Raw genomic sequence first — 14,595 nt, 5'->3', positions numbered from 1 at the left:
CCTTTATTCCATCCCATTGTTCTACAGCAAAAGGCTTCTACAAAAATAGTGGGTTTTCCTCTTCTAATAAGGGATATTTAAAAAAAATCATTTAGGGCAATACTTCTTAAACTTTGAGAGTCTTTGAGGCTAATAAAAATCTTGCCACATTCTACTCCCATAAAGATATCAAAAAGGCCATGGACTGGGAGTCAGCACACCTTAACGTATGAAATGAAGGACCTGAACCAGAAATGGGAAGGATCAGCTAGTGCAGTGTCTACTGTGAATCTAGAGGCGCTTGAGCCAGGCGTGGTGGCTCGTGCCAGTAATCCCACCATTTCAAGAGGCCAAGGCAGACAGATCACTTGAGCCTCAGGAGTTCAAGATCAGCCTGGACAACAAAGCGAGACCCCCATCTTTACAAAAAAACTAATATATATATATATATACAAAAATTAATTTTAAAAAATCATATCATTTGTTTCGTGGAAAAGAGTTGCTGTAGAATCCTCAAACTTGAGCTGTTGAGTCAGTTCCCTCTTGTGCAGTTAAAGCCTTATTTTGAGCATAACTTTCAGCCTGCACCCATGAATCCTGAGTAGATTCTAGTTCAGCAGGTAGACCTGTGACTTTAATCAGGTTTCGATGCTGAGTTAGAACTTGGTCTGGATGAGGGGCTGTAGTCTTCTCCAGGGCTGTAGAATGTCCAATCTCTGTAGCGAGCCCCAGGTCTGGAGGCTGAGTTGAGGTCTCCTCCATGGTTGGAGACGGTTTAACCTCTAGTAGGTTCTGTAGTTATGGTAAGCTCCAGGTCCAGGGGTTGAACTGTGACTTGAGTCAGGCTTGAATGCTGAGCCTGACCTTTGTCTGGAGATGGAAATGTCACCTCAGGGTGTTTTGGAGGAGGAGCTGTAATCGTCAGGGCTGTAGAAGTTTCAGCCTTTGTAGTGGATTCAGGAGTGATGGTAAGGCCCAGATCCAAAGGTTGAACTGTGAGTTGAGTCAGGTTTGAATGCTGAGCCTGACCCTTGTCTGAAGGTGGAAGTGTCACCTCAGGATGTTTTGGAGGAGAAAATGTAGTCGTCAGAGCTGTAGAAGGTTCAATCTCTGTAGTGGATTCTGGAGTGATGGTAAACCCCCGGTCAAAAGGTTGAACTGTGGCTTGAGTCAGGTTTGAATACTGAGTCTGAACATGGTCTGGATGTGGAAATGTCACCTTAGGGTGGTTTGGAGGAACTATAGTCTTCTTCAGGGGTGTAGGATGTTCAACCTCTGTACTGGGTTCTGGAGTTATGGTAAGTCCCAGGTGCAAAGGTTGAACTGTGATGCTGGGTGACACTGAATGCTGAGCTTGATCCTGACCTAGTGTCGCAACTGCTACCTCTTGATATATTGGAAGTTGGGGTACAACTTTCTTAGGAGGCTGAGTTGGGGTCTCCTGCATGGTTGGAGAAAGTTCAACCTCTGTCATGGATTCTGGATTGATGGTAAGCCCCAGATCCAAAGGTTGAACTGTGACACTGGGCAATATTGAGTGCTGAGCTTGATCCTGACCTTGTGTTGGAACAGTCACCTCGTAGTGAGCTGGAGGTTGAGCAGCAACCTCCTTAGGTGGCTGTGGAAGCTGAGCTGGTACCATCTGCTGGCTTGAAAGTTCTATGTCCTTAGGGGACTCTGGAGTCTGAACTGTGGCCTCCTGCAGGGTTGGAGAAGGTTCTGCCTCCATAGGGGGCTCTGGAATCTGAGCTGGAGCCTTCTGCTGAGTTAGATATGGTCCAACTCCTGAGGGAACTCTGGAGGCAAAGATGGGGCCATCTGCTGGGTCAGAGGTGTTTCTATCACCATAGGGGGCTCTGAAGACTGAGCAGGGCCTGCCTGCTAGGCTGGAGAGGATTCTACCTCTTCAGCTGGCTCTAAAAGCTGAGTTGGGGGTTGCTGTAGGACTGGAGATGGTTCGACCTTCTCAGGTGGCTCTGATGGCTGAGCTGGTATCTCCTGCTGCGGTGGAGGACTGACCTCTTCAGTGGACTTTGGAGGATGATCTGAGGCTTCCTACTGGGTTGCAGATGGTTCAACCTCCTTAGGGGGCTCTGGTGACTCAGCTTGGAACTCTTGCTGTACTGGAGAAGGTTCTACCTTCTTAGGGCGACCTGGGGTCTGAGCTGTGGCCTCTTACTGGACTGGAGGTTCAATCTTTTCAGGAGAATGCAGAGATGGGGAAGGGAGATCAGGCTGGGCTAGAGAAAAGTCAGCCTGCTCAGTGGGAATAGGGGGGTTGTCCTGCTGGACTGGAGAAGTTTCAACCTCCAGTGACTGCTGAAGGTATGGGAAGCTCTATATTCACATTTTTAACTGTGGTATTAGGCAAAGTTGAATTACTTTTGAATGTTGAAGAAAGATCTAGAGGTGAAAATATCATCCCACCTTTCAATGAACCTTCAAAGTCTGAGGAGAGCTCAGTTGGAGGCTGAGTTGTGGGCTCTTGATGGACTGGAGGAAGTTCATCATTTTCAAGGGTATTTAGCTGCTGAATTATAATCTCTGCTGCTGGTCTTTCAAATGTTGAAACTGCTCAGGGGACATTAAAGGCTGAGCTGGGGCCCCCTGTTGGGTTAAAATTTCAACCTGATTAGTGAAATCTCAAGTCATGCTAACCATGTGATCCACAGGTTTAACAGTGACATTGTGCAATGTTGGAGGCTGAACTTGATCATGACTTAGAGGAGAAACTGTTACCTCATGATGCTCTGGAGGTTGAGCTACAACTTCTTGAGAGAGCTCTGGAGTCTGAGTTGGGGCCTCCTGCTGGATTAGAGAAGACTCAACCACCTCAGGGGTCTATGGATGCTCAGCTGCAGCCTCCTGCTGGGTTGCAGAGGGGTTCTCATCCTTAATAGGTTCTGGAGACTGAACTGAAGTCTCCTGTTGAACTGATAAAGGCCTAGCCTCTTCCAATGACTCTGGAGGCAGAGGTGGGGCCCTGTAAGGTTCTACATCATTAACTGGCCCTGAGAGCTGAGCTGTACCCTCCTGATAGACTGGAGAAGTTCCCACCTCTGCAGTAGGCTCTGTTGCTATGGTAAGCTGCATATCTGGAGACTTAACAGTGACATTGGGCAAATCAGAATGCTGAGCTTGATGGTGACCTAGAGGTGAAACTGGCTTCATGATGTTCTGGAGGCTGAGCTGGGGTCTTCTGCCTGGCTGGAGAATATTCAACATCCCCAGAAGACTCAGAGGGCTAAGCTGTTCCTGCTCACTGGGGGAAGGGTCAGCCTCCACAGGAGGACATGGAGGCTCAGTTGGAACCTCCTCTTGTGTTGCAGAAGGTTCCACCTCCTCTGGAGACTGGGTTGGGGCTTCCTGCTGGGCTGGAGAAGATTCAGTCTCCTTGGTAGGCTGTGAAGTTATAGTAACATCCACATCTGCAGGTTTAACTGTAATGTTGGGCAAGTTATAATGAGCTTGATCCTCGCCTGGAGGTTGAACTGTCACCCTAAGATTCGGTGGAGTTTGAGCTGCATTCTCCATAGACTCTGGAGGCCGAGCTAGAGCCTCCTGCTGGGTCTGAAAAGGTTCAACTCCCCTAGGAAACTCAGAAGGCCAAACTGGCTGCTCCTGCTCACTGGGGGAAGGTTGAACCTCCACAGGAGGACCTGGAGGCTCAGCTGGGGTCCCTTGCTGAGTTGCAGAAGGTTTCATCTCCTCAGGGAACTCTGGTGTCTGAGCTGGGGCCTTTAATTGGGCTGAGGAAGAGTTGACTTCCTTGGGGTGCTCTGGAGGCTGAGAGGCAGCCTGTGCCTGGCTTGACATTGGGCAAGTGTGAGTGCTAAGCTTCATTCCAACTTTTCGATGGGACATTTACCTCATGATGTATTGATGGCTGAGCTACAATCTCTTCAGAGGCAGTTAACTGCTGTGCTGGGGACTCCTGTTCTGTTGAAGAAGACTGGACTCCCTCAAGGGACTGAGAAGGCAGAGCTGGGGCCTCCTGCTGGGTTAAAGAAGGTTCTACCTCCTCAGGGAGCTTGTGGAAGCTGTGCTGGGGCTTCTTGCTGGAGCTAAGAGGACTGGATCTCTTCAAGGGTCTCTGGGTTTTGAGTCTCAGGGTCTAGATGGAATTAAGAAAGTCCAACTTGCTCAGGGGGCCCTTGAGGCTTATCTGAGTTCACTGGAGTTCTGGAGGCAGGCTGCCCGGATACAGTTGATGACTAAGCTCTGATTTTTTATCTTGCCCAAATTCCTACCTAAGGGGTCTAGGGACTCATGCCCTACAAACCATAAATTCTCACCAGATGGGTTTTATTTGACCCTATATATCATGACTTACTTTTCAATCTGACACTGACACAAGGAAAAAATATTTAGCCCAAAATATATTTCCTGGCCATACCTTGAAATTGCCCTGCCACGTCTCAAGTGGGAAAAATCCACATTCTATAGAGAATCAATCCCTTTTCACCTTTGTTTTCCTTCCTTTTTTTCCAGATCCAGGAGAGAATAAACTAAAAGCCAGACACCCTTTTAGGTCTGATAAGAAATATTTATAACCTGCTTTCCCCCTGAAGTCTGCTGAGAGATTCCTCTGCACAACAAAACATTGTCTCCACAATCTTTTATCTTAACCTGAACATTCCTTTCCATTGATCCTAGGTCTTCAGATAAACTCAACCAATTGTCAACCAGAAAATGTTTAAATTTACCTGTAGCCTGGAAGCCCCCACTTTGAGTTGTCCTGCCTTTCTGAACCAAACCATTGTATTTCTTAAATGTATTCAATTGATGCCTCATGCCTCTCTAAAATACATAAAACCAAACTGTACCCCAACCACCTTGGGCACTGTAAGGTTCTTGTGTTGGTTTGAACCCCGAGAGTGCATCAACAAACAACACAAGGTAATGAGTGCCTGGGTGCAGGCTGGCTGAGGCCTAAAATGGCGACAGCCCCAAGTGAGGACAGGGCTGGGGTTTTATAGTCTCCTATAAACAAGAAGTGTCCCAGTCTGATATAACTGCTACGTGGTACCCGGGTGGCCTCCTTCTCGATCTGCAGGGGTACATGTTTTCTGGCAAGCCCCCTTCCTGCTTCTGCTATCTTGCTGGCACACGGTGCTGGCACAAGTGGTCTTGCACCTTGGGACTGGGCCTGAGAAGGGAGGAGCTGTTCATCTCCCCAGGCTTTCAGGCCCCAGGGAGAATCTTTCAGACACATGTTCTCAGGACCCCCCGAGGGCTGTGTCACGAGCCATGGTCACTCATATCCGTACCTGAATCTAAATACTCAGCCTGCAAAATTTGATTCTGATGCTGAGGTTTTGATACAAATCAGCGTGGAGTTCCAACAACCTTAGCAAGCCTCCAATGCTGAGCTAGATCTTTCTTCAGGTTCTTGGGCAAAACAATTGAGGACTAAGCTCTGAGTTTTTATCTTGCCCAAATTCCTACCTAAGGAGTCTAAGGGAGGCATGCCCTACAAACCATAAATTCCCATCAGATGGGTTTTATTTGACCCTATAGATCGTGACTTACTTTTCAATCTGACTCTGGCATAACATTATGAAACAAGGAAAAAATATTTAACCCAAAATATATTTCCTTGCCACACCTTGAAATTGCCCTGCAAAGTCTCTTGTGGGAAAAATCTACATGCTATAGAGAATCCCCTTGCCCCCTTTGTTTTCCTTCCTTTCTTTCCAGATCCAGGAGAGAACCAGCTAAGAGCCAGGCACCCTTCCTGTAGCCTGGAAGCCCCTACTTTGGGTCGTCCCACCTTTCTGAACCAAACCAATGTATTTCTTAAATGTATTTGATTGATGTCTCATGCCTTCCTAAAATATATAAAACCAAACTGTATCCCAACCACCTTGGGCACATGTTCTTAGGACCTCCTGTGGGCTGTGTCACAGACCCTGATCACTCAGATTTGGCTCAGAATAAACCTCTTCAAATATTTTACAGAGTTTGACTCTTTTCATCAACACAATAAACTTGGTTGCTTTTGAATTCTGACTGTCTAGAGGTGGAACAAGTATTTCATATGCCTGATGATCTGCAGCCTGATCTCGATCTACAGTTTGAACCTTACTTTTGAGGTGAAGAGGCTGAGCTAGGGCCTGGTTCTGGTCCCAGTCTAGCATTGGAACCACCTCTGGGAGCCTTTCTTGCTGAGTCAGCTTGTCATTCAGATCCTGGTATGCAGCAGTGAACTCCTGTGGCCCCAGGGGCAGCTCTCCAGTTGAATCTGTGTCCAGGAATGGAATCAAAGTCTCATCAAAATCTCAGTCAGTTCCTGAGGCAGAAGAGGTGGGCATGTAAGATTGTAAGGGCCAATTTTCAAAGATAAAATAAGTTCAGTTTCTTTGTAAATTAATTAATGTCAAAGGCACACTGATGCAAAATCAGTATATGGACCCCTGTGTCAGATTAACAAGGTTTTCTAGAAGCATTAGCCAACTCTATTATAAAGGTTATAAAGATTATAAAAGGCTTATGGAAGTTATATTTTATAATCAAGATTAAATTGTATAGATTGTTTGTAAAATTTTGAAAACAAATGTAATTGGCTTCATGCTATTTTTATTAGGGCTTTTTTGTTTAGAAAGTTGTCTCCTCAAAGAATGAAAGTTTTTGCTTTTTTTTTTGAGACCGAGTTTCGCTCTTGTCACCCAGGTTGGAGTGCAATGGCACAATCTTGGCTCACTGCAACCTTTGTCTCCTGGGTTCAAGTGATTCTCCTGCCTCAGCATCCTGAGTAGCTGGGATTACTGGCACCAGCCACCACACCCAGCTAATTTTTGTATTTTTACTAGAGATGGGGTTTCACCATGATGGCTAGTCTGGTCTCGAACTCCTGACCTCAGGTGATCCACCTGCCTCGGGCTCTCAAAGTGCTAGAATTACAAACATGAGCCACTGCACCTGACCAGTTTGTGTGTGTGTGTGTGTGTGTTTTTCTAATCCTTGAATTACCACTTCGATTAAATACATGACTTTACAATGACCTGTGATCCTATTTTGTAATATCAGGTGTTTTAAACCTTTTATATTTGACAAACTTTCTAAAATCAAATTATGAATTATATATTTTTCTAATCTAATTAATCCTTTAAGATATTAGCTTCCCTAAAGCCCAAAAAGACATAATTTGGCTTATTTGGTATAAAAAATTATACAGGAGGCATTGTCAAATATGAAGTGGTGTTGGGTTTTCTTTGGGCTGTATATGTATAAATATGTTATCGGTATGTGCTCCAAAATTATGGGAAACTCCTGTAATTCTGATATAACTTAGTGTACATTATCAATAATAATCATAATTGTTATATTACAATTATTATGTGCCACAGAGATAACAAATTTCCTTGTCAATTGTGTCTTTTAACTATGGCTACCTTAAAACTTTTTTTTCATCCATGGACAATTGTTATCTTGTTTTGGTCCTCTTTAGAAGGTGGTCTTGCTATAAATCTCCAACAGGTGCTTTTTTTTTTTTTTTTGAAATGGAGTCTTGCTGTGTTGCCCAGGCTGGAGTGCAGTGGTGCGATCTTGGCTCACTGCAAACTCTGCCTCCCGGGTTCACGCCATTCTCCTGCCTCAGCCTCCCGAGTAGCTGGGACTACAGGTGCCTGCCACTATGCCCAGCTAATTTTTTGTATTTTTAGTAGAGATGGGGTTTCACTGCATTAGCCAGGATGGTCTTGATCTCCTGACCTCATGATCTGCCCTCCTTAGCCTCCCAAAGTGCTGGGATTACAGGCATGAGCCACCACACCCAGCCTCCAACTGGTGCTCTTGAATGCAGGTTTCTGATAACTTTGGAGACTGTGACATTAGAATAGAGGGAAAACTTTCAGGACTCATGGAGAGCTAAAATGTTCATGAGTTGATACTGATGAACTACATGAGAGAACAGGAATCAGCTGCATAGATTTAACCAATCTTTCTGACTCTTTAATATGTTTACTGATCCCTTGTTTTGTTTTTCAGAGTCTTAACTTCTTTTGAGGTAATGAAAGCTTTTAACAATTTTGTATACTCTTATCAACAAAATTTGGAGCATATTTGTTTCTCTCTACTTGATTTCTCCAGAATTGGAAACTACTTGTGAGTATTCTTAACTTATGGCAATATAGTTATTTGCATAAGTGCACTAAGAGTCTGTTTTCACTTGTAACAGGATGCAATTGGAGAAATTGGTTAGTTTACCAAGGCTTTGACTGGAATGGTGTGCTTTCCTTTAAGGAATCAAACCTGGAAAACTAGCCTCATATTTTGTGTACACAGTCCCTGAACAGGGTTTCTGACCTGTGGAAAGTAAAGAATGTCACTTTCTGACAGGCACAGAAGCCCCAGGTTTATCTTAGAACCTCAAGAGGAGAGGAAATTTCACCCAGCTCATGAGTATTTGATGGCACAATCCATGGCTGGGCTGGACTTTAAAAAGTCTTAGATTTCTCTTATGGAACAAAGTTCCATCAAAGGCAATTTAAAAGCCTATGAAAAAAAAAAAAAAAAAAAAACAATAATTATTCTTGCTGCATTGTATACAAATATATAGACCAAGTATAATAAGCTAATGAATCCTACCATGATTTGTCTTTAGTAAAATGGGAAACTGGAGAAAAACTTTTGTTTCCAAATGATTGTATACCTGTTGTTAGATTCTAGTCTTGCCTATTTTTTTTTCAATTTGGATTACTTTCTACAGCTTGCACCAAATTTAATTTGTCTTGGTTACAAGTCTCCAAAATAATGTTTTCAATTTTTTTCCTTCTTTTTTCCATTTTTCCTAATTTGGAGTCACTGGAAACTAAGCTGTGCTTTCTTAAAATCCTGTGAACTGAAGTCAGACAACTTAAACTTCAGAAGAAAATAACAGCAACCTGTTTACATACATAAACCACTTTCATCCCTGCCTACTAAACCATGGACTTCAGAGTAATGTGGCCTATATCAATTTTTCCAGGATTGTTCTTTTGTTTGTTGTTGTTTTTCCTCTCTTCCTCCCCACTATTTTCTCTTCACAGGACATGAGACTTCACAACCTGCTAAAAATGAGCTTTTGGGACCTACTTATCAAGTAATAAACCATCCTAGCCATGAGAGATCAAATGAAACCTGAGACCAGAGACTTATTTTCTTGTAAAATGCTTTCTCCAACAGATTTTTAAAAAGAAAAGGGGGGAAATGTGAAAGGAAAATATCTGTGGCCCCCAAAATCACAAAGGAAAAATCAAGCTGGGAACTGCTTAGGGCACCCTGCCTCCCATTTGATTCAGTCACTCCTCTGCCCACTGAGATAGATGCTTATCTGAATTGCCTCCTTTGCAAAGGCTGATCAGAAACTCAAAAGAATGGAACCGTTTGTGTGTCGGCCATCTGTGACCTGGAAGCTTCCTCCCCACTTAAGTCTTCCTGCCTTTGCTTCAAGTTGTCCCACCTTTCCAGATGAAGCAATGTACTTCTTACATATATTGACTGATGTCTCATGATGTCTCCCTAAATGTGTAAAACCAAGCTGTGCCCTGATGACCTTGGGCATATTTTGTCAAGACTTCCCTGAGGCTGTCACGGGTGCATCCTCAACCTTGGCAAAATAAACTCTCTAAATTAACTGAGACCTGTCTCAAATTTAGGGGGTTCACAGTGGGGTGAGCAATTCAGTCTGGGAGAGAAGGCTGTAATCCGAGTGAAGAGCCCTTTGCACTATTCTTGGATGAGGCTGAACTGTCATCCTGCCTTGACTTAACACGGCCATTACCCTAGAAATTACAGCACCACTCTTCAGAGGTCTACCCTGTGTGCACACATGGACAAGAGGCTTAGGTTGTTAAAGTCAGCATATTAAATAATTTCCTGAAATACGACTGTAACTAGAACCCAGCTGACTTCCCCCACAGCCATTCTTACCTATTTTATTGCTCATTGTCTGGCATAATCAATAGCATGTGAACTCCAAGAAGGTGCTTCATCTTACTCCAGTGCCTAGCATAGGCACATAGTGCAGATTAACGGTTTGAAGTGGAAGAGATTCAAGACTCGCCTCATTAAGGGGTAGATCTATTGTTGTAATCAGATTTCTGAGATCAGTGTTGACTTCCTCTCACATTTCACAGGAAGCTAGACTTCTAAAAGGTTAAAGTTTCCTTGATGGGTTTTATTTAAATTGAATTAAAATAATTATTTTACAGGGAAAAACCTCGAAACACTTTGCAACTTTGGGGTGAAAGTTAAAAGACTCTAGCCCCAAATTACGTTCCCACTGAAATGAATGTTTTAAGAAAACATTCCAGCCAGGCATGGTGGCTCACACCTGTAATCCCAGCACTTTGGGAGACTGAGGCGGGCAGATCACCTGAGGTCAGGAGTTTGAGACCAGCCTGGCTAACATGGTGAAACCCCATTTCTACAAAAAATACAAAAAAAATTAGCTGGGCTTGGTGGCAGGCGCCTGTAATCACAGCTAATTGGGAGGCTGAGGCAGAAGAATTGCTTGAACCCGGGAGGCAGAAGTTGCAGTGAGCCAAGATCCCGCCATTGCACTCCAGCTTGGACAACAAGAGTGAAACTCCGTCTCAGGGGGGAAAAAAAAAAAAAATTCCATATGTAGTAAATAATGACTTTTTTCTTTTAGAGATTTAGAAACTTAATCCGTATTTAAGAGCTTTCATATACAGTCATGCGTTGCTTGCCATATGAGGAGGAGCTTGAGAAATGTATCATTAGGTGATTTCACCTTGCACTAACATCACAGCGTATACTTACACAAACCTGGGTGGTGTAGCCCACAGCACACCTAGGCTACGTGGTATGGCCTATGGCTCCTAGGCTACAAACCTGTACCATGTGTTACTGCTGTTAGGTTTGGAAGGGAAGGCGAGGGCTAAAGAAAGACACAGAAAGAAGGCAGCTCAACGCAAATGCAGGCTTTACATCCAGCATAAAACCTACAGAAGTGTGGGACCAGCCTAATGCCAGAGTCCACTACTGCTTACAGGCTGGGGCAATTTGTAGGTATGGGTGGGAGGGGTCTGGGCAGTATGGCTTGCTGCCCAGCAGGATATTGATGAGATATTTGTTCCCATGATGCGGCTGTTCTGGCCCTTGTTCCAGCAGGATGTCATCATGGTGTTCCTTGGACCTTTGTCCAGCAAGACATGATAGGGATGTTTGTTTAGTTGGGCCTTTGCCTTGTGGTCAGTTGGTTAGGCAGGATGTTTTCTCATGGCCCAAACCCCCGTGAAATGTTTCACTTTGACCAAGGTCTGCAAAATAGCAGGGAGCTTACAAGATGGTGCAGTTTGGACTAACATTCTTGCCTTTTACTTTCAAAGGAAGAGGGGCATTGTTGATTGGCTGGCTGCTTCTTGCTGAATAGGGCGCTGTACTCAGGTTTGGGTTTTGAAGCAGTGGGTGTTCAACTTCATCATTGTTTCCTTTTTTTTTTTTTTTTTTTTTGAGATGGAGTCTTGCCCTCATTGCCCAGGCTGGAGTGTAATGACACAATCTTGGCTCACTGCAACATCTGCCCCATGGGTTCAAGTGATTCTCCAGCCTCCAGCCTGTAGGTACCTACCACCACGCCTGGCAATTTTTTGTATTTTTAGTAGAGACAGGGTTTCACCATGTTGGCCAGGCTGGTCTTGAACTCCTGACCTCAGGTGATCTGCCTGCCTTGGCCTCCCAAAGTGTTGGGATTACAGGCGTGAGCCAGCACACCCTGCCCGGAGCTGTTTTCCTTGAGGCGCTGATATCAGACCTGGGAGAAGAGAGTGATGGTATTAATGTGTTTCTGGGTGGTTGCCAGGACAAGAGAGAAAGTGGGATAGGAAGGTGAGTACACATGGGCCAATTGTTAGTATTATGAGGCGGAAAATGTGGGGTCCTAAGAAAGGGCCAACTGGCTATCCTGGTGCCGAGTGTAGCAGAGATGTTTTGCCCTGCTGAAGAGAATGAAGTGTACAGCCCACCTGGTATGTGTGGAGGAGGAAATAGGGATTACTAAAGGAACCTGAATAGTTTGGTTGTTAGACAAAATGTTAGCGTTTGGAGATTGAAACACCGGGGTGCATGTTCCTGGCCAATTGGCCAGTAGGCAATTGAGTAGGCAATAAAAGTTTGTACCGCAAAGGAAGAAGATCGCAAGTGCACACCACCATGCCTGGTTAATGATTATATATTTTTTTGTAGAGACAAGGTTCCCTAGGCCCCCCAAGGGCAGCCTAGGGAATTCTGGTACTCTCCAGATGTCAGAGGTCATAATCAAGGATGACGCCTTTAGTTAGACAAACCAACTTTGAGCCTTCACTCCACATTATAGTGGAGTCCCAGACAAGAGTACAGCTTGGGCTGGGCACAGTGGCTCACGCCTGTAATCCCAGCACTTGGGAGGCCGAGGTGGGCAGATCACTTGAGGTCAGAGTTTGAGACCAGCCTGGCCAATAAAGTGAAACCCCATCTCTACTAAAAATACAAAAATCAGCTGGGCATGGTGGCGGGGACCTGTAGTCCCGCTACTTGGGAGGCTGAGGCAGGAGAATTGCTTGAACCTGGGAAGCAGAAGTTGCAGTGAGCCGAGGTCACACCACTGTACTCCAGCCTGGACCACACAGCAAGACTCTGTCTCAAAAATAATAATAAGCAGCCATAAAAAAGAATGAGTTCATGTCCTTTGCAGGGACATGGATGAAGCTGGAAACTATCACTCTCAGCAAACTAACATCGGAACAGAAAACCAAACACCGCATGTTCTCATAAGTGAGAGTTGAACAATAAGAACACAAGGACACAGGGAGGAGAACATCACATACTGGGGCTTGTTGGGAGGTAGGGGACAAGGGGAGGGAGAGCAATAGGACAAATACCTAATGCATGCGGCTTAGCTTAAAACCTAGATGACGGGTTGATAGGTGCAGTAAACCACCATGGCACATGTGTACCTATGTAACAAACCTGCATGTTCTGCACATGTATCCCAGGTTTAAAGTAAAATAATGTGTTATATATCATATGTCATATGAAATATAATGTAGCTATAATTATATAATAGCTATTAAAATGGCATTTGAGGCAGGTCTTGAAGGATATGCAGCCTCATTGACCAAAATTTCCATCACTCCCTGCTTGTTCTCCCCTCTGTCAGTCAATTAGCTGCTACCAGGGAGGTCTAGTTTCCGAAACACGGGAAATATGTGAGCAGAAGTCGCAGCCCCCAAGCTGCCCTCCACACTGGAAGCCAGTCAAGGCGTGGTCTCCTCAGCTGGGGTTGACATCCTGTCCTGCTCTGGACCTGTCAAGGGTCAAGCTCTGAGGGTTTCCTGCCAGGCTGTAGGGAGGGGTTTCGGTATAGACCTGGTGGACTGGAAATGTATCGATTTGCCCCCAGATTAATTATTAACGGGTTACTACCGTCACCGTGTCTGGGAGAGGAGCCCAACTCCAGACTGGGCCAGATAGCACCTATCTCTGCTTGGGGGTTTCAGATATATGCTCCATGATGGGTTGACTGGACCTGATGGGTCTGGAATCTACGAGTGATTTCTGAGGGCACCTGGGGCCTGGCCAGGCCGCATACCCTCTGGTGAGGCTTCCGACTTCCGGGGCATACAAAGAGGGTGTGGCATCCAGCCAGATGTCCTGGCTAAGGCAGGTGGCTCCAAACAGGAGAGCTGTGCCCTTGGCTCAGAGGGATGTGGGCCTCTCTGACCACTCCTGGCTTGACCACAGGACTTGCCTTGGCCAGTGGCACCTGAGCAACAGTGGCAAGTGCTACATCCAAGCAGCAGCTCTAAGAGCTATCCCTTGCTTCCACCTTTGCTTTGTTTTTTTTTTTTTCTTTTTTTTCTTTTTTTTTTTATGCAGGGTCTCACTCTGTTGCTCAGGCTGGAGTGCAGTGACACGATCTTAGCTCACTGCAGCCTCTGCCTCTCAGGCTCAAGTTATCCTCCTCCTACCTCAGCCCCCTAAGTAGCTGGGACTACAGGCTTGTGCCACCATGCATGGCTAATTTTTGTATTTTTAGTAGAGATGGGGTTTCGCTGTGTCACCCAGGCTGGTCTCAAACTTCTGGACTCAAGAAATTCACCTGCTTTGGCCACACAAAGTGCTGGGATTACAGGTGTGATCCACCACACCCAGCCCACCTTTGCTCTTTTACCCTGGCTATGCGGTCAGGATGCCCCAGAATGGGGTTACTTCTTCATGGGCAGGAGGTCCTGGAATGATGTATATTCCACCCACACTGGGGCACCAGGGTATAGGACAGCAAACATTTCGAAGCAGCAGCGCCATCTCACAGCTTCGGGGAAGAGGGAAGGCGAGCTCTAATTCCAATTCCCACCCTGCTGTTGATATGTTGAATGATCGAGCCAGTCGCGGCTTGCTCATGAAACCTTCATTTCCTCATCTGGACAAAGGGGAGACTCCGCTTAGTTGGAGACTAAAGCATATTGCAAAATGAGAGAAGTTTGGGAAACTCCAGTTAGCAGGAAGGTAGGCCTACATGTGGTTAGTCCATTTCATATAATCCTCCTAGCAACCCTAGGAGGTAGAAAATATCACTGTCCCCAATTTCCAGAAGAGAAAAACCAAGGAAATCGCACAGCTAGAAAGTCA

The 14,595-nt window shown here is 45.2% G+C and overlaps 1 protein-coding gene and 1 long non-coding RNA gene across 2 annotated transcripts; one reads left to right on the top strand and one right to left on the bottom strand.

Moving 5' to 3' along the window:
- Positions 1–492: 492 nt before the first annotated feature.
- On the bottom strand, positions 493–1,715 carry LOC101007056 (leucine-rich repeat-containing protein 37A-like). The gene is given in 2 exon segments (XM_009189933.4): positions 493–763; positions 765–1,715. Coding segments are annotated over 2 exon segments (1,215 nt in total). The 5' UTR covers positions 1,709–1,715.
- Positions 1,716–4,724: 3,009 nt separating this feature from the next.
- Positions 4,725–9,599, top strand: LOC101007402. The gene is made up of 2 exons (XR_004179375.1): positions 4,725–6,285; positions 7,969–9,599. It is a non-coding gene; the product is annotated as an uncharacterized LOC101007402 (long non-coding RNA).
- The last annotated feature ends 4,996 nt before the right edge of the window (positions 9,600–14,595 follow it).

Source organism: Papio anubis, chromosome 17 (genome assembly GCF_008728515.1).
Source record: "Papio anubis isolate 15944 chromosome 17, Panubis1.0, whole genome shotgun sequence".
Lineage (NCBI taxonomy): Eukaryota > Metazoa > Chordata > Mammalia > Primates > Cercopithecidae > Papio > Papio anubis.
The sequence above is the reverse complement of the archived record's forward strand: the minus strand, read 5'-3'. Positions and strand labels throughout refer to the sequence as shown.